General features: G+C 40.9%; 1 protein-coding gene across 4 annotated transcripts in view; it reads left to right on the top strand.

Moving 5' to 3' along the window:
* txndc11 (thioredoxin domain containing 11) overlaps positions 1 to 24623 on the top strand; it is a 78790-nt gene that overhangs the window by 50736 nt on the left and 3431 nt on the right. For all 4 annotated transcript variants that reach the window (XM_060840507.1, XM_060840506.1, XM_060840508.1 and 1 more), the window contains 6 exons: positions 1356 to 1468; positions 3322 to 3522; positions 10465 to 11230; positions 12874 to 13019; positions 16760 to 16872; positions 21816 to 21896. In XM_060840507.1, coding sequence (XP_060696490.1) covers positions 1356 to 1468; positions 3322 to 3522; positions 10465 to 11230; positions 12874 to 13019; positions 16760 to 16872; positions 21816 to 21896 — 1420 coding nt within the window. The remainder of the gene's footprint in view (positions 1 to 1355; positions 1469 to 3321; positions 3523 to 10464; positions 11231 to 12873; positions 13020 to 16759; positions 16873 to 21815; positions 21897 to 24623) is intronic.

The raw sequence follows: 24623 nt of genomic DNA, 5'->3' as shown, positions 1-24623 counted from the left end.
TTCTTGAGAAGATAGGTGATTTGCAGAAAATCTCATTTGGCTTTCTATAACTACCCTTTTTCAGGGTTTTGGGTTACGTGTGTTTCATTTTTTGTAAGTGTTCTCATAGAACATTTACAGCATGGGAAGAAGTCCTTTTGACCCATTGTGTCTGTGTTGGTCATGCCATTCTCATCCCATTCTCCAGCACTTGGCTCGTAGCCTTGTATTTTTTTCAGTACTGTCCCCGTGACCTGTCCTCATGACCTGTCCTACCTGCCAATCTCCCTTCCCACTATCCACTCCACCCTCCCCTCTGACCTCTCACCTCCATCTCAACCCCCGTTCACCTATTGTACTCTTTGCTACCTTCTCCCTAGCCCCCACTTATCTCTCCACCCTGGAGGCTCCCTGCCTCCCTTCCTGATGAAGGGCTTTTGCCCGAAACATAGATTTTTCCTGCTTCTCGGATGCTGCCTGACCCGCTGTGCTTTTCCAGAATCACTCTAATCTAAGCTCTGGTTTCCAGTATCTGTGGTCCTCACAGCCTTGTATGCTGTGGTGTTTCCAGTATTCATCTAACTGGTTGTAAACTTTCTTGATGGCTCCTGCCCATATCACCTTTTCAGGCAGGTGAGTTCCAGATATGCACGTCCCATGGGTGAAATTTCTTTCCTTTAAAGCCCCTCTGAACCATCTGCTCCTTATCTCAAAACTCTACCCTTTGGTTATTCCCTCTACGAAAAGGAAAAGGTTCTCCCTACCCATCATGCCAATGCCCTTTGGAACTATGTACACCTTAATCAGATCCTCCTTCAGCCCTCTCTGCTCTAAGGAAGACAACCCCGGCCTATTTAACCTCCATTCAAAGCTGAAACCCTCCAGCCCAGCCTGCATTCTGGTGAATCTCTTCTACACCAGTTCTAGTGTAATCACATCCTTCCTGTAGTGTGATACTCAGAACTGCGTACAGTACTCCAATTGTAACCCAACTTACATTATATACTACTCCATCATAGCCACCTTGCTTTTCTCTTCATTGCCTTGACTAATGAAAACAAGTATCCATAAGCTTCAATTGTCTTCAACGATCCATGGGCATGTGTACCATGGTCCCTCTGACCACCTTTATTTCCAAGGGTCCTTACCATTCAAAGTGTGTTTTCTTGCTTTTAGAACTCCCAATGCATTTTTTTTTTCAAGATTAAATTCCGACAAGCTGAACAGTGGCAAACTGACCAACATGTTAAAAACAGTAATCCTCTAAGCTATCTGTTGTAGTTAGTATTGTTCTATTACATTGGACCTTCTAATCCTAAGACGTTGTTGAATGAATTTTTGAGATCTGTTTAAATAGAGCATTCTTGTGATTTCAGATTATCAAGGAACCATTCGTTTTGGTGTGATAACCAGCAAACAGGTGGCAGAAAGGATATCTGTAACCAGTCCTGGAACAATTTATATGCATAGGCATTTCAACTCTTCCATAGTAAGTGATAACTTACAGACAGTCTTCGGTTTTTAAAAAAAAATTTTTTATATTTGTTAGGCCACTTGGAATATTGCGTGCAATTCTGGTCTCCTTCCTATCAGAAAGATGTTGCAAAACGTGAAAGGGTTCAGAAAGGATTTACAAGGATGTTGCCAGGGTTTGAGCTATAGGGAGAGCTTGAATGGGCTAGGGCTGTTTTTCCCCAGAGTGTCAGAGGCTGAGGGGGTTACCTTATCGAGGTGTTTAAAATCATGCGGGGTATGGATAGGATAAATAGGCAAAATCTTTTCCCTGGGTTGGGGGGAGTCCAGAATTAGAGGGCATAGATTTAGGATGAAAGGGGAAAGATATAAAAGAGACCTAAGGGGCAACTTTTTCACGCAGAGGGTGGTACATGTATGGAATGAGCTTCCAGAGGAAGTGGTGGAGGCTAGTACAACTACAACATTTAAAAGGCATTTGGATGGGTATACGAATAGGAAGGGTTTGGAGGGATATGGGTTGGGTGCTGGCAGTTGGGACTAGATAGATAGACTGACTTAGTATGGAAACAGGCCCTTCGGCCCAACAAATCCACACCGAACTTCCGAAGAGCAACCTATCCAGACCCATTCCCCTACATTTACCCCTTCACCTAACCTACACATCTTTGGACTATGGGAGGAAACCGGAGCACCCAGAGGAAATTCACTCAGACACTGGGAGAATGTGCAAACTCCACACAGACAGTTGCCTGAGGTGGGAATTAACCCGGCCCCTGGCACTGTGAGGCAACAATGCTAACCGCTGCGCTACTGTGCCGCCCAGTTGGGTTGGGATATTTGGTTGGCATGGATGAGTTGGACTGAAGGGTCTGTTTCCATGCTCTACATCTCTATGACTCTATAGGTGTAATTCTGTAGGATTAGTGTGTCATATCTTGCTTTGAAAACTTACTAAGATTAGTTATGACTAAATGAAAGAGGAGCTTGTAGCAACATTTTAGAATGAGTGAATATGGTCAGCTAGTGGTAATATCACTCTACTATGAATCCATAAGTAATGCTTTGTGGATACGAGTTCAAACCCTGCTCAGATAGCTGGTGAATTACTTGAGTAAAAGCTAGTCCTAGTAATGGTGACCACGAGACTGTTATCAGTTGTTGTAAGAGCCTATTTCGTTCACTAATACCCTTTCGAGAAGTAAATATGCTTTCGTTACCTGGTCTGCATGTGACCTCCCACTACACAGGAGTGTGGTTGACTGTTAATTGTCCTCTGAAACGACTGAAAAGGCCACTCACTTCCAAATTCATGGGGGATGAAAGAGTAAAGGAGAGAGATTAGGTAGATAATGAAAGAAAAGCAGCATTGGAAACACAAGATTAGGCATACTATCACATAAAGGATGAACAGCAATTTGGACTATCCATGTCAAACAACCTGTTTTGATGGATTAGGTTAGAAAATTGATGTCTTTCCAATAGAGTTTGTCTCTCGTACATGGTGATTTATTGGTAGAATGTAGATTTACTTGCAAGGTGAGTTGGGGTATGGTTACCCTCTTTGAGAGTCTGGAAAGACTGGAGGGGAGCTTCCTACTGTGGCCTTTTGTACCATACCTGCTTTTAGGCTCAGCTTTGATGGAAAATGGAGATTAAACAGCTGAGGATCTGATTGTGGCATGGGAGACCAAAGAGATCACAGAAAACAGAGAAATGCAGTATAAATAGATATAAATCCTCTTTGCACTGCAAGGAAGTGTGTTGTCAACTTTTTTTAAACTATATTTTTGGCCATTTGAGTTTTTTTCCTTTTTGTAGCATAACAGTCAAAACATCCTGAAACTTTGGTTTATTCTCCTATTATAGATCTTTCCCCGTGAGGTTTTAAATGTCACAGCGGTAAATATCTACAGCTGGGCTTTTGAGAACCGTGAGACCTTTATGCACTGGTTACGACCACATGGAAGCAAGAGCCTTCTCCTCAACAATGAACTGAAGAAAGGCCCAGCATTATTACTGTTTTTCCCCTTCAGCCCGTTGGCTGAGAAACAGCCACTAATGAAGGAGGTGAGAGCTAAAGACAGGATAATGCATGGTTTGAATAAAGGTGGAGTTTAAGGTGCCAGGTAATTGTCAATGTTGTACTAATGTTGAATGCGTTTGAGAAATGTTATTTTGATTAGACAGTGCCATTTTCATGGCCTATAAGCAAAAGATATGTGCATTCTTTATTGCAAAAATATTCTTTACTACTAAAAGAATTATCAGAAAGTATATACAGAAGGGGTTCCTCTTTCCAATGAAGGGAAAGCAACACAAACAATACACTGGAATTGCACAGCTTCCAACCTCTCAGTCACCAGACCCTGCACCACCTGATTGTACCTCCTTTCCAAGATCCACAAGCCTGACCACCCCGGCCGACCCATTGTTTCCGCCTACCTCAATACTGTCCTCTATATTTTTTTTTCTTCTCCACTACCCCCCCCCAAAGTCTAGGAACCCCCCCCAAATGTTTGAGACACCACCACCCACAGCCTCCACCTCCTCCAAGACTTCAGTTTCCCCGGCCCCCAGCGCCTCATCTTCACCAGGGAAATCCAATCCCTCTACACCTCCATTTGCCATGACCAGGGCCTCCAAGCCCTCAGTTTCTTCCTCTCCCGACGTCCCCAACAGTACCCTTCCACCAACACACACATTCGTTTGGCTGTACTGGTCCTCATCCTTAACAATTTCTCCTTCAAATCCTCCTACTTCCTCCAGACCAAAGGGGAAGCTATGGGCACCCGTATGGGCCCCAACTATGCCTGTGTCTTTGTCAGCTACGTAGAACAGTCCATCTTCCGTAGTTGCACTGGCACTACTCCCCCATCTTTTCCTCTGCTACATTGATGACTGCATTGGCGCTACCTCGTGCTCCAGCGAGGCGGTTGAGCAGTTTATCAACTTCACCAACACATTCTACCCTGACCTTAAATTCACTTGGATCATCTCTGACACCTCCTTCCCCTTCCTGGACCTCCCCATCTCCATTAATGACAACCGACTTGACACTGACATTTTTTATAAACCCACCAACTCCCACTGCTACCTGGATTACACTTCTTCCCACCCTACCTCCTGCAAAAATGCCATCCCGTATTCCCAATTTGTGCACCGTATCTGCTCCCAGGAGGACCAGTTCCACCACGGAACACAGCAAATGGGCTCTTTCTTGAGAGACCACAATTTCCCTTTCCACGAGGTTGAAGATGCCCTCCAATGCATCTCGTCCACATCCTGCACTTCTGCCCTCAAACCCCACTCCTCCAACTCTAACAAGGACAGAACCCCCCCGGTCCTCACTTTCCACTCTACCAACCTTTGCATTAACCATATCATCTGCCGACATTTCCGCCACCTCCAAACGGACCCCACCACAAGGGATATATTTCCCTCCCCACCTCTTTCCACTTTCTGTAAAGACTGTTCCCTCCCTGACTACCTGGTCAGGTCCATGCCCCCCCAACAACCCACCCTCCCGTCCTGGCATCTTCCTCTGCCACCGCAGGAATTGCAAAACCTGCGCCCTCTCTTCTCCCCCCCCCCCCCCCCACACCTCCATCCAAGGCCCAAGGGAACCTTCTATATCCATCAAAGTTTCACCTGCACATCCACCAATATTGTTTATTGTATCCGTTGCTCCCGATGCGGTCTCCTCTACATTGAGGAGACTGGATGCCTTCTTGCAGAGCACTTTAGGGAACATCTCTGGGACACCCGCATCAATCAACCCCACTGCCCTGTGGCCCAACGTTTCAACTTCCCCTCCCACTCTGCCGAGGACATGCAGGTCCTGAGCTGCCTCCACCGCCGCTCTCTTACCACCCGATGCCTGGGGGAAGAACGCCTCATCTTCCGCCTCGGAACACTTCAACCCCAGGGCATCAATGTGGACTTCACCAGTTTCCTCATTTTCCTCTCCACCTTCACTCCCACCCCAAACCTTACCTCAGTTCCAACCTTGCAGCTCAGCACTGTCCTCATGATCTGTCCTACCTGCCAATCTCCCTTCCCTCTTATCTGCTCCACCCTCCCCTCTGACCTATCACCTCCATCCCCAGCCCCATCCACCTGTTGTACTCTTTTTGGTACCTTTTTCCCCAGACCCCCACCTTTCTCTCTCTCCCCCCCCCCCCCCCCCCCCCCCCAACTTATCTCTCCACGCTGGAGGCTCTCTTTCTGCATTCCTGATGAAGGGCTTTTGTCCGAAATGTGAATTTTCCTGCTCCTCTGATCCTGCCTGACCTGCTGTGCTTTTCCAGCACCACCCTAATCTCTGGTTTCCAGTATTTGCAGTCCTCACTTTTCCCTTGTACGCTGTACAGGACAACTTTTCAGATGCAAATAACAAGTCTGAGGGTGCTGTAGCAGCCTACAGCCTGGAAGACTCACCATTGAATTCTCCAATTTTAAGTAAGTTCTTTCCTCCCCCACCCCCCCCTTCTCCATTCCACCTATCAACCCCTTCCTTCCAGCTACCAACCAGATTCATTCCTCCCGTAGACCAACCAAGCAATACTGTGTTCACCTAAAGGTTACACCTGAAATGTTAACTTCTCCACCTCCTAATGCTGCCTGGCTCGCTGTGTTCTTCAAGCCTCCTGTTTGTCTATGTTGTAAATACCAAGGGCATTTTGTAACCCATTGCAGGAACAAAATACTTGAGTCACCAACAGAATCTGACCGCTAAATGGACCCCCCATTGTTGCAATGTTTTTATATGTATAATTACCTCTAACTTGTTTCTTAATTGATTTACAGTCACTTACTTATTGCCAGCTGTTACTACACTCATCAAATAAAGCATAGGAGCTTGTCTTGCAGGCGGCTTCTCCAATTTTAGGTTCTTTGAAACTAAATTTAAGTTTACAACATTTTGTGTAACCTTGAAAGACACTATCAGCTCCTGGGATTTGTTTATTTGGATAGCTGAGGGGATTGGTTTGCAGAAAGTAAAGATCATTCCGTATTATCCGAGCTAATTGGAAAAATTGAATAAGAAGTGCAGCTGGAAATTTACCAGACAAGCTATTTTGTTCTTGTTTTGGAGCAGGAGGGGGCAAACAATAGGTGAGCCAGTTACTGAAACTACAATGTTTTCATTAGGACCATCTGCTCTACAATATGACAGAATTATCTTGGAAGAAGATGGGAAAGATGGATTGTACAGCCCAATAATGCAATGTTATATTACATACAAGATGTTTGGTTTTCACTCATCTTTTAATGATTTCTTCCATTGTCATCCATATTTACTATGAAGACCAAGGCTTTGACTATGTTTGTGAGACAAATGAAATGCTTTTAAGTTTGAGGTATAATCCGAACCAAACAGGATTCATCCGTGGCTTCAGCTGTTTTTAAAATTGTAAATATTTTTAATGCAAGAAATTTTACTTTATCATTTATTTGATCGAGATCTAATCAAGCCCTACTCTGCATCCTCACTGTTGATTTTGATTGGTTTGTTTACCACAATTGCTAAACCAATTATAGATTTATCCAATTCTGATTTTTCACTTGACACCCTTTGTTATGTGCGATTTCTCCGTTCGAAGACCATTTGTACATTCTTCTAACTGACTACTAATTTTTCCTAGACGTTATCCCAGTAATAAAGTGAAACTAACTGGTATGCTAATGCTGGGATGATCTTTATAATCTTATTTGAACAAGGTCATAATGTTTGCAGTTCTCCAGAATTCTGGCACTTTCCCTGAATCCAGGAAACTTCAACCTTCTCTCAGAATCCTTGAATGCAAGTCTTCTGGTCCTGGTGCCTTGTTAATTTTGAGGATAAACAGCCTATCCAACACTTCAACCAAATGAATTTTGAACTCTATTATTGACTGACTGCCCCTCTCTGTCACTGTGGCCTTGGTAGCATCTCTCTATTTGGTAAAGACTGATGCAAAATGTTCATTTAATACCTCAAACATGCTCCATGTATATATTCCCTTTCTTTAGTCTCTGATCAGCTCCTTCTTCCTTTTAACTACTGTCTTACTGTTTATACACCTGTAGAAGACTTTGGAATTTCCCTTTGCAACTGCCTTTGTAACTGTTTTTAGTGACTTCACAATTTTCTGGCTGTTCCACTTCTGTAGCCCAGATGATGCAACGGAATATAACTTGCAGCTCTCATTCTTGACATTCTAGAAATTTTGGATCCATTATTCGTGGTAGCCACTATAATACAGAACTCCGAAGTTAAATGCATGGAGCTGTCTGGAAAATCCATAGTTTTCCCCTTCAGATTACAAAATGCGCAACTGGTTAGTCACATATTAGAATTGAAGAAGTATCTTGTGACCGAAAAGTGGTCATTCTAAATTGCTGCTTTTTGCTTGATGTTCCAATGTAGTGCACCCCATCACACTTGAGTTTCCTTAAATCTATCCTTGGTACAAAAATATAAAGTCAGCCACCCGTGTGTGATAAGCGAGCAGTTGGTGGCACGGTGGCATCACCATTAGCACTGCTACCTCACAGCGCCAGACACCTCAGGCAACTGTGTGGAGTTTTGCACATTCTCCCCGTGTCTGTGTGGGTTTCCTCCGCGTTCTCCGGTTTCTTCCCACAGTCCAAAAATGTGCAGGTTAGGTGAATTGGCCATGCTAAATTGCCTGTAGTGTTAGGGGAAGGGGTAAATATAGGGGAATAGGTCTGGGTTGGTTGCTCTTCAGAGGGTCAGTGTGGACTTGTTGGGCCGAAGGGCCTGTTTCCACACTGTAATCTAATCTAGTCAGGAAGGCCGAAGGAACACAGTAATCTTGACTGTGAATGAATTTGTTAAACCAGTATTTCAAAAGCAATTTATCAGGAAATGATTCAACTTTCTTTTTAACATGGTTCCCTGTAGAGGTATTTGTAATGTATGCAAAGAAAAATGGCTCTTTACAAGCAAACTCCCTCTTTTAGCTGAATAATTGTTGACTTGTCAGGAAGATTTCTCAGCATGTTAAATGGAGAGATTCTAAAAATTGAAACAAATTTTGTTGCAACGTCTAAAAATATCTTTTTGCAAGTTTGTTAGAACCAAGGCTGCAAAAGCATGCCATTTTTGCTTCCTCTCTCGATTTTAATGTGGAAACATATTTCACATAATGCATTTCCCCTACCAATACCACAACCTTAGCATGATGCTACTTCAAAACTGGCTGGCATAAATTCATTTCATTACTTTGCTCTTCAAACTGAGTAATGTTAGTTCAGAACATTAGTGCTTCCTATTTTGGGTCACACTGTACAGATTAAGCATTTGCATGTTGGGTATTGCACAGAGTGATACAGATCAAAATTTACTGCATTCTTGTTTCTACCTTGGAATGATCCACTCTGCACCAGTTTGACAATTTTTCATTCCCCACCTCAGCCTTACAATGGTGAGTGAGAGCACTGGGTAAAGAGCACTGAGTTGGATATCTGTTGGAATTGAGAATTACCCACTATGTATTTAGTGCCATACCAGCATAGCTAGAAGTCTAACTTCCTTTAATCTTTTTAATCTGGTTTGAATTTGAACTGAGGTTTTGAGGCCAGGGCAGTTGTCTAATATGCTTTATTAAAAAGGTGACTTTTGAAAAACAATGAAAAGATATGAATAGGAACAGCCAAGATGATTGTAATGCAGTTCTAATAAAGATGTTCGTTTTAACTTGTTAAAATGCTATGCTTATGCAAAGTGGCTTCAACCCCAACTCCACCTAGTTATGCAACAATAAAAAAAGTGTGGTGTTATGCACCTCTTTATATGAAAATTAAAATACTCAAATTTATGGATGACTCTGTTTTGCGAGTGTGAATTTACATATTTTGCCCAGAACAAGGGATTGGAGAGTATCTCATCTGTACTAAGTCTCCACAGAGTATTTTCTGAAACAATACATTTTATTGAAATTAAATCTGCTAGCCAACAATCCCACCTATTCGTACAATGAGCAGCTTCAAAACAATACTGCTTTTCATGTCATCCCACGATATGTTTTCAAAAAATGAAAGTCTACAATGTTTTATTCATTTAAAACGAAGCTGTAAGGATGTGCGTTTTTTTTTAATTCCAATTTTAAAATGACCATTATATCAGGACAACCTACTTTAATTTGCTGATGTTTGGCCTCCTTTCAGTGCCTGAAAGTGCTGAATTTAATAGCAGTTCATCCTGTACTGATTGCTTATTATCAACAAAATAAATTTCAGTTTTCATTATGAACATGCACCTCCAATTCCTGCTATAGTTGGAATTCATATTTGATTGCTCATTGATTTCTAGATAGCAGGATCAGCCGAATAACTTAAGCCACAAATAAACCTGTGTTCCAACAGGACAAAGTGAGGGGGAAAAATGTTAAAACCCAGTATGCAGGAATACTGCTTCAAATACACTCTGCATCAGAATAAAGCTGATTTTGAGGTATATTGGGGTGGATGTGTAATATGTGGAAAACCTTTTATATGCAGTGGCTGTATATTTTTTATTTATTCTATTAATTGGGCTACTGTGTTCCTCATTGGTTGAGAATGACAATACCAAGCAATGATATGGTCCTTAGCACCAAACCTTTCATGAAGTGTAACCCTGTGCTGTGCACTAAAAGTGAAGTTTAGTAACAACTGTTTAAATTTTGTTTTCCATTCTCTGCACCAAAATAATGTTTGTGATCTCATGTTGATTTAGTTCCCTGGTTGGTGCAGCCCTCCATAACCTTATCCAAATGCCTGTTATTCATGAGGAATAGACCTCAATGTTGAGTGTGGGTATGCTGCTGCAGTCTGGGATGGTGGTACTTATCCTGCACTTATTCTGCCCTTCCGCCCTTTTCTAAACAAAAAAGCAGAGGTCGCTCATTTGGTCAGGTTGGGATATTCCAACTGTCATTTTATTGCATTTTTGACTAGTTAAATAATGCAGAACTGAGGTCAGAAATATCTGATTTTTTTTTTGTTTCTCTCTCTGTCTCTTAGATAACTGAAGTTGCCCTTAAATATCACAACTGTAACAACAGCAAGAGCGTTCAGCGTGTGCTCCAATACATGGAAGAGACCAATCAGGCTGACCGCAAAGATCAGGCCACAGATTCTTTTCCATGTGTAGTGGAACCTGTCTTCCAGATGAGGAAATCTTGTTGCAATACAATAATGCTTCCTCAGTGGAATCGTATATCCCAAACTCTCAACATCTGTGAGTTGTGCATTAACCAGACAGTTGGAATTCGACCAAGTGTGATCCACCTTGTGCAGTGCAACTTCATAGAGATGGAGACAGCACTGGATTCGTTCTACCTCAGAGAGCACACATTTTTCCATCCGCGATCAAACACTGTAGAATGTAGCAACATTTTGAGCTATTACAGTCCTTTCAACTACTACACTGTTTGCTGCAGGACATTTAACAGTTTGTTTAAATCTGATCAAGTTACCCCTTCAGAACTGTTTTTCAGTGAAGAGCAGAAGAATGGGGTGATGACCCACAGCTTTCCTCATGTTGAGGACAGAGTATCGACTCTTCTAGAACTGCATCACAGTCAAAGCCACATTACAGGACTTAGCTGTAATACCAATAAAACTCTGAACATTTACTTGATGGATTCAAATTTGCACTGGAGATTTGCCACTAGATTAGGAGCCAATGAGTCTGCGCAAGTGCAAGAATTTGCTACAATTATTGATCTGTTGGATGAAGTTCATTATGTCCTTGACCAAAGGCAGATTCTTGATAAATCTTCTATTGGTACGTAGCTATGAAAAGGTATTTTTAATATGGCTGAGATGTTGACGACTTGTAATAGTTTAACACTGCTGATTTTAAAAAATCTCTGGTTCAAATTTACAGACTCCAGTCCAAGTACAAATGCTACGTCGATGAAATGAATTTGGTCAAATTTTATCCCTTCTCCATTTTGGTTTCTTCATTTAACAGTCCCAGATCAACTTAATGAATATGCTCTGAATTTAGATAGGCTTTTAGTTCTGTTTGCCATAATCCCTCATGCGCTTTCTGGAATCATGGTTTCAAGATTGATTCTAAATTAACCGGTATACCTGAATTTCCCTTGCATCTTTGAAAATATGGCCCAAGCTTTAGCTCTTCATCTAGATTCAGTTGAGCTCATTGTCTGCATTGACCACTTGATTAATGATGTATGCAAATATTTCAGTCTTACTCAACCTGACTATTTAGGGCCTAGATTAGAGTGGTGCTGGAAAAGCACAGCAGGTCAGGCAGCATCTGAGCAGCAGGAATGGAGGACTGAAGGGCTTTTGCCTGAAACATCGATTTTCCTGCTCCTTGGATGCTGCCCGACCTGCTGCGCTTTTCCAGCAACACATTTTCAGCTCTGATCTCCAACATCTGCAGTCCTCACCTTCTCCACTCTAATCTAGACTCTGGTTTCCAGCATCTGCAGTCCTCACTTTTGCCTACGTACTATTTAGGGCATTGACTACTTGTTCTTCTCCCTTGCTTGATGCTTGCCCCTCCCAGGGCTCTTGTGGCACAATGACATTGTGGGCCTCTTTAAATTAAAGTGTTTCAACATCATTTTCCATACTTGATGATGATCTCCTTTTGGATGTGTGCACGTGTGGACAGCAGCTAAGGATGGAATCTGACTTGACCGCTTTGTCCCATTTGTTTGGAAAGGTCACCCAGCACACTGCATCAAGACTGTTCAGCTGAGGTGTTAAACGGTGTCTTCCCCTGTCATTCCAGGAACTAGTTTGTCTTAAGTCTACTGAAAATCAGAGGAAAGCTTTCTCTACATTTTGTTGCAATAATTTAACTTATCTTTAAAGATACCAGTCCTGTTCCTTTTCCAATTTTTATAAAATGTCTACAGTGTGGAAGGAGACCATTTTGGCCAATTGTGTCCACACTCACCCTCCAAAGAGCATCCCACCCATACCCAACCCATTCCTGCAACCCTGCATTTCCAAGGCTAATCCACCTAGTCTGTATATCCCTGGATTCTCGGTATTTCAGTATGGCCAATCTACCTACCCTACACATCTTTGGAGTACAGGAGAAAACTGGAGCACAAAGAGGAAACCCACACAGACGTGGGGAAAATGTGCAAGCTCTGATTTTAAAACAACTTATGAAGCAAACCATATTGGGAATAACAAATAAGTTTAACAGCAAATTGTATAAATGTTTGTGCAGTCACATTTCAATGTACGTAACACACTAATATTTTTCAGCTTAAGTCCAAACTCATTGGTTTCCAGTTCTGGGATGCTAGTTATTTATTGCTTGATATTCTGAATTGTGAACTCTTAAAGCTGTAGAATGTAAATCATAGTTGGTCTGCAACAAGCAATGGTCAGAAATGTATTAACGTGATAAGTTTTTTGTTTATCATTTTCCTGTTTCAGAAAACATTATAAAGAATTATAGTAGGACATACAGTCCATTAAGTCGGCATCTTATTGCTGGAACAAAATCTCAAGCTCAGGAAAAATATTTAATTGCTGAAGTCACGACCCAGACTTTTGACAACATAGTTCTGGATGCTGAAAAGGTTAGCCTGAGGTTTTTCTTGCTATTTTCATGTTTTGAGTAACAGTTTGTATGTGCTGTTAAAAAGTGCTGTTAAAAATGCCATTGTACATTTTTGTAACTATGATGTGCAGATTGTAAGATTAGAATGTAGCAAATTCTCATGTCAATTCCTATTTCTCTACAAAACACACAAACTTAAAAGTTTATTCTTGGGCAATATGTCTGTGCCAGCTGGGAGATGGTCTGCAAAATTTGTTTAAGCTTTATGCTGATTTTGTGTTCCTGCTACATTTCATTTCAATGTTGCAAATTTAAGTCTGTGAATAAAAATGTGTTTTTACATCATTAGCCATTTCTAAGCAATTGTGAGGAAACCTTACATTTTGACGAGTGCTTCTGTCATGAGATTTTTAAAAACTCCTTTTCCTCCACTGTTGAAAGTCATGATTCATGATGGTATATGGTTATTGCAGGCACTGGCACCCTTCTGGTTCCTTTCTGGATTGGCAAGTATGACCCCAAATAATGTTTGAGAAGGCAAGGTCTCATATTGGACTTGCTCTGTTTTACAATAATATTCTGGATTAGTGGCTTTTGCCCAAAACGTTGATTTTCCTGCTCCTCGGATGCTGCCTGAACTGCTGTGCTCTTCCAGCACCACTAATCCAGAATCTAGTTTCCAGCACCTGCAATCATTGGCCATATTATTGTAAAGGTAAAAACAATGTGGAGTAACTAAGCAGGAACCCTGGAAATTTAGTTGGGATTGTCATATCCCTCCACTGTCTTCCTGCTAATATTGAAACCAGCTATAGTGTCTAATGTTTAGCTAAGTTGAGGTTGGAACAGATCAGGAAACCAGTTTTGAAACTTGTATATTGGATTTGATTTATTATTGTCACATGTACCTAAGTACAGTGAAAAGTTTTGTCTTGTGCTCCGTACTGGCAGAACATACTATACAAAGATGCAAAGATCATAGGGTGACTGAACAGAGCAAGGAATGCAAAGTTACGGCAAGAAGTACAAAAAGCAAGGTCAATATTAGCTTTGAAATTGGAGAGGTACATTCAGAAGTCTAATAACAGCTATTCTTAAGTGTGTTTAAGCTTTTGTATCTTCTGACTGAAGAGGTTGGAAAAGATGTTAACTGAGATGGGAGGGGTCTTTGTTGTCTGCCTTTCTGCAGCAGTGAAAAGTATAGATGAAGTTGATGGGTGTAAGATTAGCTTGTGTGACTGTGGGCTGTGTTCAAAACTTTGTGTAATTAGCCATGATCAACCAATTTTTTTTTTTCGACAGTTTTGCTGACTAACTCTTTGATTTTTTTTAAAAATATTTTTTTAAACTGTCAAATTGGAAAGAATCACAGGATTGCATTATTTCCTCCTCCTTCAAAGAGGAGAGGTTAATTCTTTGATACAATTCCATAGATGCTGGCAAGTCACTGCCTCCTTGTCTAAACACTTGTTTGATTTTGTTATCTGTTTCACCATAGAGTCACAGAGATGTCCAGCATGGAAACAGACCCTTCGGTCCAAGCCGTCCATGCCGACCAGATATCCCAACCCAATCTTGTCCCACTGCTAGCACCCAGCCATATCCTTCCAAAACCCTTCCTAATCATACCAGACTTGTCATCGGAACTAATCTTGATCTTGTTCTTCATTGACCTTGACACATTTTACAGCATTGGTCATTGTTGGGATAGCATGTCAGAACAGCAACCCTGGCAGCTGTTTTTTCTTCCCTCACTCCCTAACTTGAGGCTAGTAAAACCTAATTGTAACACCCTTATCAGATGGCTTGCCTAACACATGTAACAAATAGAAATTCCAGTCTTATTACTGCTGCTATCAAAATCTGAATTGTTGTAAGATTGTAATTTTGCAAACAACTATTTTATGCAGATTCTTGTATGCAATCCATATTCCTCCCTTGTTTGGTCTTTTGTTTGAAGTTGCTGGTTGAAGGCAGCTGCATAACAGGCTTTGTGTGAAATTCCTCATGAGTGACATGGAAAGGCAGTGAGGGCTGTGGCAAGTTAGTCATTCAGTACAGCAAGACAGCTCAAGCCTGACTTTGAGGAGTTCCAATAAGTAAAGTGCAGAATGAAAATAGCTGAAAAATGTCTGGCTAATTTTTGTTATTGTAAAGTTCTTGGCACACAAAGGCCATTTGCCCCATAAATTCCATGCCAGCTCTCAGTATAGCAATCCAGGCAGTTCTGTTCACCATTAGGTAAAAACAATGACTGCAGATGCTGGAAACCAGATTCTGGGTTAGAGTGGTGCTGGAAAAGCGCAGCAGTTCAGGCAGCATCTGAGGAGCAGGAAAATCACCATTAGTCATATACAATTTGAAACATTATTTCTGTTACTGTCTCTACAGTGCTGCCAAATCTAAGTTTCTCCACCATTGTGTTTTTAGATTCCCAGCATCCGCAGAATTTTGCTTCTCTTAACCCTCTGTGCAAATATATTGGCAAGTTTTTTTTAAACTATAATCTGCCTTTTGTAAATATGCTAGAAATGCAGGTTGTTGAAGTTCCAACGCATTGTAATTATATCTCGTAGGTGTTCCTTTGCTTTTCCAGTTTTTTATATATTTGGGAAAATTTGTAATATTTGTTTAGTTTCCGTACCCATTGCCAATTCATGTCTCCTTGTAGATTGTGAGAATGACTTACCTTCTGAAGGTCTGGTTTAGTGTGTGCATAAATCCACCTTTTCTATTCACAGAATTGTTTATTCTTCTTTTTAAATTAATGTATATTTGAAACTTTAACTGCTTTTGTGATTGCTTCATTAGTGGTGAGGCTTGTGGTTTCTTTCTAATCTTCAACTTGGTAGGCACAGTCATTCAGATAGCATTGTATAAATTGTACAAATTTTATACATCAAAGGTTATTTTTTGTGCCATTTATTCAGTAATGAAACATTTTGTCATGATGTGTCATGTTTGCAAAATGTCTAAATTGAAAGCCAAACCTTTGAGCAGTTTTCTATTTGGCTCACTTCTAGTTGTTTTAAATCTTTGATAGTTTCTTTAATAAAATACTTTTCCTTCTTTTAATAAAGTACTATGTCAGTATTATTTTTACAATTTCAAACATAATGGGACTCAAGTACTGTTTATAGTCATTGTGGAAAATGTGTCTGGGAGGTAAATAATGCTTTATTGAATGGAAATATTTTAGAATTGAAAGTTTGAAAAATAATATTTTTGGTGTGGTATCAAGATTCTGTCCTGTCTTCATCTATACAAACAAAAGTCTAGGCTTCCAGTCCCCACCCACTTTAGATGATCCCGGAAATCAAATTAACCCATGTAAACTCCACCTGGTATGTAGCCAACCTTCCCAGTGATCTCATGCATAGTCAAATGACAGATGTATTCACCATTTAAGACAGTTCCAAGGCTTTGTTCCAAGGATGGTCACAACTTGTTGTGTAGTTTGTTTTTTTTTAAAAAGGTATTTGTATTCTGATTCTTACTGGAATACCAGTAAGAACTTTACAATCAAAGTACTTGAATTTCACAATAAATGTGTGTAATTATTTTTTAATCAAAATTTGAATGTAAAAATGAAGGTGAATAGCAGCTATCTCCTCTTCTTCATACTCATCCTAAATAGTTGTTTCTTCCCTCAGGGACCAATGTAATGGGTAGGTGGAAGGTAACATAGTCTTATTATTTTGGTCAGGTCTTTGCATGATATTGTGCTGACTGACTCGACAATACTGTCTTCTCTTACAGAATGTTTTGTTACTCTACTACACTCAATGGTGTGGATTTTGCACTGCTCTCAATCATGTGTTCATTCAGGTTGCCCGTCTATTCCATGCTAATGATGGAATTATAATAGCCAGGTGAGAAATAATCGCAGTTGTTTCAAAACAACATTTCCTTTGCCCTGCTTTTTTTTCTCTTCCCCGTTGTGTGTGTCTTTGTTCCTGCAGCTATTCCATCCTGACATGGAAATATATCGCTGTTCCTTCAATGTCACTGGGTACACAATCCTGGAACTCCATCCGTAAGGGCATTGTGCGGCTAGGTGTGGCACGTGGGCTGTAGCTGTTCATTAAAACAGCTCACCACCACCTTCTCAAGTACAGCTAGGGGCAGGCAATAAATGTTGGCCAGCCAGCGATGCCCACGTCCCACAAGTGAATAGAGCCTGTTCAGTCAGGATCAGTGAGATATCTTGAATAACTCCAAACATGCATTCAGTCTTGGTTTTCAAAAATCTTGTCTCTCAAAATTAACTGTTTTGGGGGTGATGTTCCATTTCTTTGCATTTTTGGAGGTATACTGATTATGAGAAAATGCCAAGGGGACACATCTGCGTACCCAGACATGTCATTGAGATATCTGCGTACCCGTTTTATTAAATGGTTTCCGTACAGTATCCTGCCTTTGGAAAAAGCCATGACTATAGTTTGTGTCTAAAATTATCATTGCCAGGAGTGTCATTTCTTTCAAGAAGTTCTGGTAGTCTTGCAGGTGAGAGAGTTTTTAGAGAGTTGGGAGGAGGGGGGTCAAGAAAGAGGTTACAGTTCTGTCATGTGGTCATTCTGAAAGACAGCATTCTTTGGAACCAGAAGACAGACTGTAGGCAGTGGGGACAAATAGGTCATTTTCAAGTTGGCAAATTGTAACTAGCTGGGTGCCACAAGGATCAGTGCTGGCTCCTCAACTGTTTACAGTCTATGGCATTGACCTGTTTGTTGGAGGTTAATATATGTTGACTCAAGTTAGGTAAGGAAATACATTAGGTGAAAGTGAGAACTTCAGATGCTGGAGATTAGAGTCAAAAGAGTGGTGCTGAAAAAGCGCAGCAGGTCAGGCAGTATTCGAGGAGCAGGAAAATCAACGTGTTGGGCAAAAGTCCTTCATCAGGAATCCTAAACTCCATCCTCGATGAAAAATCTCAGTACCTACACTGCATAAACTCAGTAACCAACATCCATTGTGTTCTGTGAAGAGAACTCCACAGATCAATGGGCCTCACATTTCCTTCACCAGGAAATACGTTGTCAGGAAGATGTAGAGAGTCTGCATGATGAAACTTGGTAGGGTGGATCCTGAAAAGATCCTTCTCTGTTTCCATGCTGTACATATCTATGATTCTCTTGTAGGAACGAATAGAATTAGGAGACGGTGTTTTAAAAATAAGAGCTTGCTTTTATCGTTGAGATGAGACCACCACCTTCCCCTCAACTGAGGCCCATTGTTCTCTGGTGTTCTCTTCTCAGAACACAATGGATGTTCGTCACTGAATTTATTTAGTACAGGTACTGAGATTTTTCATTGATGAGGGAGTTTAGGATTCTGTGAGGAGTTGAGACTGCAATCAGATCCATTATGATATTATTGAATGGCAGAGAACGCATCTAGATCTGAATGGCTTACTCTCACTCCTAAGGTCTATGTTTCATCAGTGAGTTTAAGCTAACTGGTGGTTATGTGGGATAACATACAAATGCCAGTGCAGTGTTAAGCAAGCGTGACATTCTCTGATGGAGTGTTTTGAAATGAGTTGGTTTGCTAGAAGCCTGCTTGCTTGTTCAGGTAGATTTTGTTTATTCAACCTATTTTTCTGATCATACTGCTCAGATATTAATCCATCACCAGCAAATGGAATTTGAACCTGGGCTTCCGAGTCCAGAGACACAATGTTTGAGCCATGAGGGCCCCTTCAGGTAGATCTTGCTGTTCTTGCAATGGTCTGTTCAACTTGGCCCCTCTCCTTGAATTGATAGTCATAGGGATGTACAGCATGGAAACTCTTTTTGGTGCAACTTGACCATGCTGACCAGATATCCTAAATTAATCTAGTCCCATTTACCAGCATTTGTCCATTGCCCTCTAAACCTTTCCTATTTATGTATCCATCCAGATGCCTTTAAATGTTGTAATTGTACCCATCTTCTCCACTACCTCTGTCAGCTCATTCCATAAACGCAGCACTGTGTGGAATAAATTACCTTAACTCATTGTTCAGCTCATGCCTGACTGGGGTCTTCCTGTAACAGAACACCTGCTTTATTTGCTAATATAGCAACTGTTAAACTTCTAAGAACTGTTTTTGAAACATTTGACAGATGGAATTGGAAATATCATGAAGGGAAATGACCATTTCTTGTACATTGTTGCAGTGGATACATTACATTATCATGATTTGGAGATGCCGGTGTTGGACTGGGGTGTACAAAGTTAAAAATCACACAACACCAGGTTATAGTCCAACAGGTTTAATTGGAAGCACACTAGCTTTCGGAACGACGCTCCTTCATCAGGTGATAGTGGAGGGCCCGATCGTAACACAGAATTTATAGCAAAAATTTGCAGTCTTATGTAACTGAAATTATACATTGAAAAATTGATTGTCTGTTAAGCCTTTCATCTTTTAGAATACAGTGATAGTTTCACATTCATGTGTAAATCACAAAACTTTTTTTAAAAAGTTGCATTCTCAGGTTAGCTGTTAACAATGGTGATAGCTAGACAATATGTTGAAGGTGTTAGCCCCTGTGTTCTTTGTCTATGACCTGATGTTTAGATTCATTCTAATCTTAAAAAGTGAGATCAGAGTTTTACATAAATTCATGCAGTTTTTGAGCTCAAAGTTCTACATAAATGTATGCAGTTTGAGCAAAGTGCAATGAACTCTGCAAGTATAAATTCACCCCACAAAATATATGTGCATGTGGGTCTTTGTCTGTGTGTCTGTCTGTCTGGGGTGGTGTGTGTGTGTATGTGTGTGTGGTTGGTGCAGAGTGTCTTAAGTCTGTGAGGGGTGCATGAGAGTGCAGGAGTGTGTGTGTGGATGTCTGTGTGTGCGCGTGTGTGTGTGTTGCAATGGTGATCACCTGTAATGTGACATGAACCCAAGATCCAGGTTGAGGCCCTACCTATGGGTACCGAACTTAGCTATTAGCCTCTGGCCACTTTCCTCTGCTTCCTGTCCCGAAGTCCACCTTGGAGGATGGTCACCCGAAGGTCCGAGGCTGAATGTCCTGGATCACTGAAGTGTTCGCCAACTGGGAGGGAACCCTCCTGTCTGTTGGTTGTTGTGCGATGCCCATTCATCGTTATCGTAGCCTTTGCTCGGTTTCCCCAATGTACCATGCCTCCGGGCATCCTTGCCTGCAAACATATAAGATAGACAACATTGGCTAAGTCACATGAGTACCTGCCATGTACAAAGTGGGAGGTGTTCCCACGTGTAATAGTGGTATCTATGTCCACAATCTGACCCGTCTTGCAGCGTCCACCGTGACTGGTTGTATGGAGTTGTCCTGAGAGCTGGGCAGTTTGCTACGAACAATGATCTGTTTGAGGTTTGGCGGTTGTTTAAAGGCAAGTAGTGGAGGTGTGGGGAAGGTCCTGGTGAGGTGCTCCTCCTCATTGATAATGTGTTGCAAGTCACGAAGAACATGGCGTAATTTTTCAGCCCCCGGGAAGTACTGAACAAAGGGTACCCTGCCAGTTGCAGCACGTGTCTGTCTTCTGAGGAGACCTTCAACATATTGTCTAGCTATCACCATTGTTAACAGCTAACCTGAGAATGCAATTTTAAAAAAAAAGGGTTTGTGATTTACACATGAAAGAAGTGAAACTATCATTGTATTCTAACAGATGAAAGGCTTAACAGACAATCAACTTTTCAATGTATAATTTCAGTTGCATCACACTGCAAATCTTTGCTATAAATTCTGTTACGATCGAGCCCTCCACAATCACCTGATGAAGGAGCGTCACTTCGAAAGCTAGTGTGCTTCCAATTAAACCTATTGGACTATAACCTGGTGTTGTGTGATTTTTACATTATCATGGCTTTGCAGAGTCTGCATTGAATTTCTAAACTGAGGACTGTTTAATAAAATTGTCATGTTAAACCAACATATTGCAATAAATTGACTGAACTTCAAAGATTTGCATAAGGATTCAGTATAATTTGCCCCTCTTAGAAGTACAGTTTTTGACACAAAAGCTTATTGTATGTGACATTTGATTAGTTACCACAACTTTGCATGGCAAACAATTAAGCTATTTTTGGAGTGAACTGAACCAGGGACACTTATTCAGTGAAACACTGCGGTGCATAATTCTAAAGCAGCGTTATTGTTGATCATAAGTTTTCAAAAATTCAAAATGATTTAAATGTGCCTGTGTAATAGTTTATATATGTAAAAGCAGATAGTAATTGGAAAAATGAAATGCAAAATGACTTGCCAAAAAATGTTTTATCAAACTGGAAATAATCTTTAAAGCTGTAAGTCACTGACTTTGTGGGTGGCACAGTGGTTAGCACTGCTGCCTCACAGCGCCTGAGACCCGGGTTCAATTCCCGACTCAGGCGACTGACTGTGTGGAGTTTGCATGTTCTCCCCATGTCTGCGTGGGTTTCCTCCAGGTGCTCTGGTTTCCTCCCACAGTCCAAAGATGTGTGGGTCAGGTGAATTGGCCATGCTAAATTGCCCGTAGTGTTAGGTAAGGGGTGGGTTGCGCTTCGGCGGGTCGGTGTGGACTTGTTGGGCCATAGGGCCTGTTTCCACACTGTAAGTAATCTAATCTAATCTAAATCCATGCAATCTAGGTATTATGCACATAGAACCTATTGCAAATGAGTGCAGTAATCATACTGTATGGTTTTAAACTTCTTTACAGTTGCTGTGAATGAGTTTGCCAAAGTTACTGAAGTTTTTCATCCAATTTAGCTTTTGTACCTATACTCAGAAATTGATCCTGATTTGTGTTTTGGTGCTCCTTTTCCACAGGATTCACAAAGTTGCTCTTGTACTTTCAGAATCAATGTTGCCAAAAATGATCTTCCTTGGGAGTATATGGTTGACCAACTTCCAACTGTTCTGTTTTTCCCCAGTAAGAGGTAAGGCCTGAATGAATAAACTGCAAGTATTTTTATTAGTGCTCATTTGCTTATAAATACTCCCAGCTGTAATAACTTGAGAATTTGAGTTTATTATTTTCAGTATTTGTCTGAATGTGATTGTATCACTGGACCTGCTTTTACATGCTTGGGCCCTCCTGATGTGGCAAGCTCTTGTGAAATTTACCACAACTCCAGCACCAGCTTCTGAAAGTCTGTGGCTGTGCACTGGAAACCAACAACCTGAAGTGCAGCACTTGGCTTAATATAATTGCAGCTTCACAACTGAGTTCAGTTGTTAGCGAGATCGTGTGCTGTTACACTACACAATGGGGATATGTCTTTGAGCTCCATTGGACTAAAACATGTTGCTGCCTAAGCTTGCGGTTTCCTTTTTTTTGTGTTCAACAAAAATTATTTTTCAGTTAAGTGTCAGAAAACCAAGAGGTAAACTGACATGGAAGGAGATTGTTGGTTTAAAGCAGCCAGTTAAATGGACTGAGTTGCTTTTGAACATTTTCAACCACAAATGAGTAATGCAGTTTTAATGCAGTTATTATTTCAGTTCCATAGCACTTACCAACGCCTCAAAACCAAATCTGCTATCGCTGATCCTTTTTTAAAGGTTCCTTGCCTTGCATCTCAATAATTTATTTGAAGTGTTGTGTTTGAAGTATTTTGAACTGGCTTTCTGACCCTTTCCTATATTTGTGTGTTGAATAAAGTATTTATATATTGGCTTCACAACTTCAGGCTACTCCAGAACACTTCCAAGCCAATCAATTATTCTTGCAATATGATCTAGTGACTATGTTACAAATGCAGGAAAATGACTTGAAACTAAAATTATTCCTAAAGTATCAACCCAGTGGCACTTTGAGGCGTTGTGCTGAACTAATTCATGATACAGTTTCTGAGCTGCGCATTTCACAAGCTACATTAGGCCATACTTTTGATTTTTTTTAAACTATTCACTAAGCAAGTCTGCAGCACAGTAAACAGACTTAACAATTAGGCAGAATGTGCAAACTCAGCATGAATGTTTTTCAGTCACTAAGTATGTCAGAGGAAGTATCGACTGTTAAAGCTGAAAGCATCATGTGCTATTTGTAACTTGCTGCAGGGTGGAAAAACCAGACGCTCACAAAGTCAGCAGAAGCCATGTTTGGAAGACATTTGCTGACATGCTTTTCATTTAAAAGCAAAAACCTCAGCACAATAGTTGAATCTATGTAGAATATTTCAAGAAAAAGTCTTTTCTTAAAAAAATGCAGGAGAGTATGGTCATGCTATAATGATGCCATGTTTTGTCTAAACTGCTTTGCTCTTTCTGGGCGTTACATTGAATCTGACCAGGACTGGCAGATTACTTCTTCCTAATGACTCTTTCAAGTTACTTATGAAAAGGTTATGGAGCAACCTTTTCATTTTTCTCAGAGAAATTATCTGGGTTCCAATAAACACTTTTTTGCACAAATAGTACATTTTATTTTGGAGAATTCTGGTTAAAAGCAAGCAATCTCTTCGATGACAAAATATGTTCATGCTGCATCCTATTCTTTGTAGAAAAAGATGTGTTTTAGGATTGAAAAGGTGGTGCAGAGGCTTTTAGTGAGATGTCTCTCTCTGGTATACTGTACTTTGTAAAAGGGGCTTCATAACCCCTTGGAGCCCAACCTGTATATTGTACAAGAAGATTCTAAGGTAGCTCCACGGCTTTGTGAGTGGAAGTGTCCATCCGACCTCCATGTCATCATCTAGTAATACTTCTGAGATCAGAAGAGATTATGTGCTGGAATAATGAATGTATACTTGTGCCCTTCAACTCCAACTCCAGTAAGATGAATCATTCTCCTGCCTAACACAATCTAAATACTATGACCACCTTACCTGTAACAGATGTTCAGGCATACGAGACACATATTGGGTGTTGCTGGCGAGGCCAGCATTAATTGTCCGTCCCTAATTGCCCTCTTAGGTGGTAGATATCTGCCTTGTTGAAGCATGTAAGTCCATGTGGCATGGGTTCACCAGTATTGCTGGGGAGGAAATTTCAAGACTTTTGACCCATTGACGACAATATCGGGCCAAGTTGGGATGATTTGTAGCTTGGAGGGAATCTTTATAGTTGGTCTACTTGATGCCCTTGTCTTTCTCAGTGGTTGATGAACGTTTGGAAGGGGTTAAAAGACAAAGCCTTGGTGAGTTTTAAAGTGCATCTCATAAATGGTTTCCACGTTGCCATCACTCTACATTGGTATTTGGTGGAGGGAGTGAATGTTGAAGGTCTTGGATGTTGTGTCAATGAAGCGCACTGATTTTTTTTCTGGATAATGTTGAGTTTCTTGATGTTGTTGGAGTTGCACTCATCCAGGCAAGTGGGGAGTATTCCATTCCAATTCTGCACTGTGCCTTGTAGATAGTGATTGGCTTTGGTGAGTTAAGAAGTGAATCGCCGGTTGAATTCTCAGCCTATGTTCTGCTCTTGTAGCCACAGTATTTATATGGCTGTTCCAGGACAGATTTTAGTCAGTAGCAATGCCAGGATGATATTAGTTGGCAATTCAGCAATGGTAGTGCATTGAATATCAAGAAGCAAAGTGTGGGTTTTCTTGTTCAGGTAGTCATTGCCTGGCATGTGCAAGAATGTTTCAATCAGGCTTGGGCTGCTATGGATCTCTGCATTTGGATATGGACTGCTTCAGTACCTGAAGAGTTGCAAATGGT

The sequence above is a fragment of the Hemiscyllium ocellatum genome, chromosome 20, assembly GCF_020745735.1.
Source record: "Hemiscyllium ocellatum isolate sHemOce1 chromosome 20, sHemOce1.pat.X.cur, whole genome shotgun sequence".
Classification (NCBI taxonomy): domain Eukaryota; kingdom Metazoa; phylum Chordata; class Chondrichthyes; order Orectolobiformes; family Hemiscylliidae; genus Hemiscyllium; species Hemiscyllium ocellatum.
This window is presented reverse-complemented; position numbering and strand designations above follow the sequence as displayed.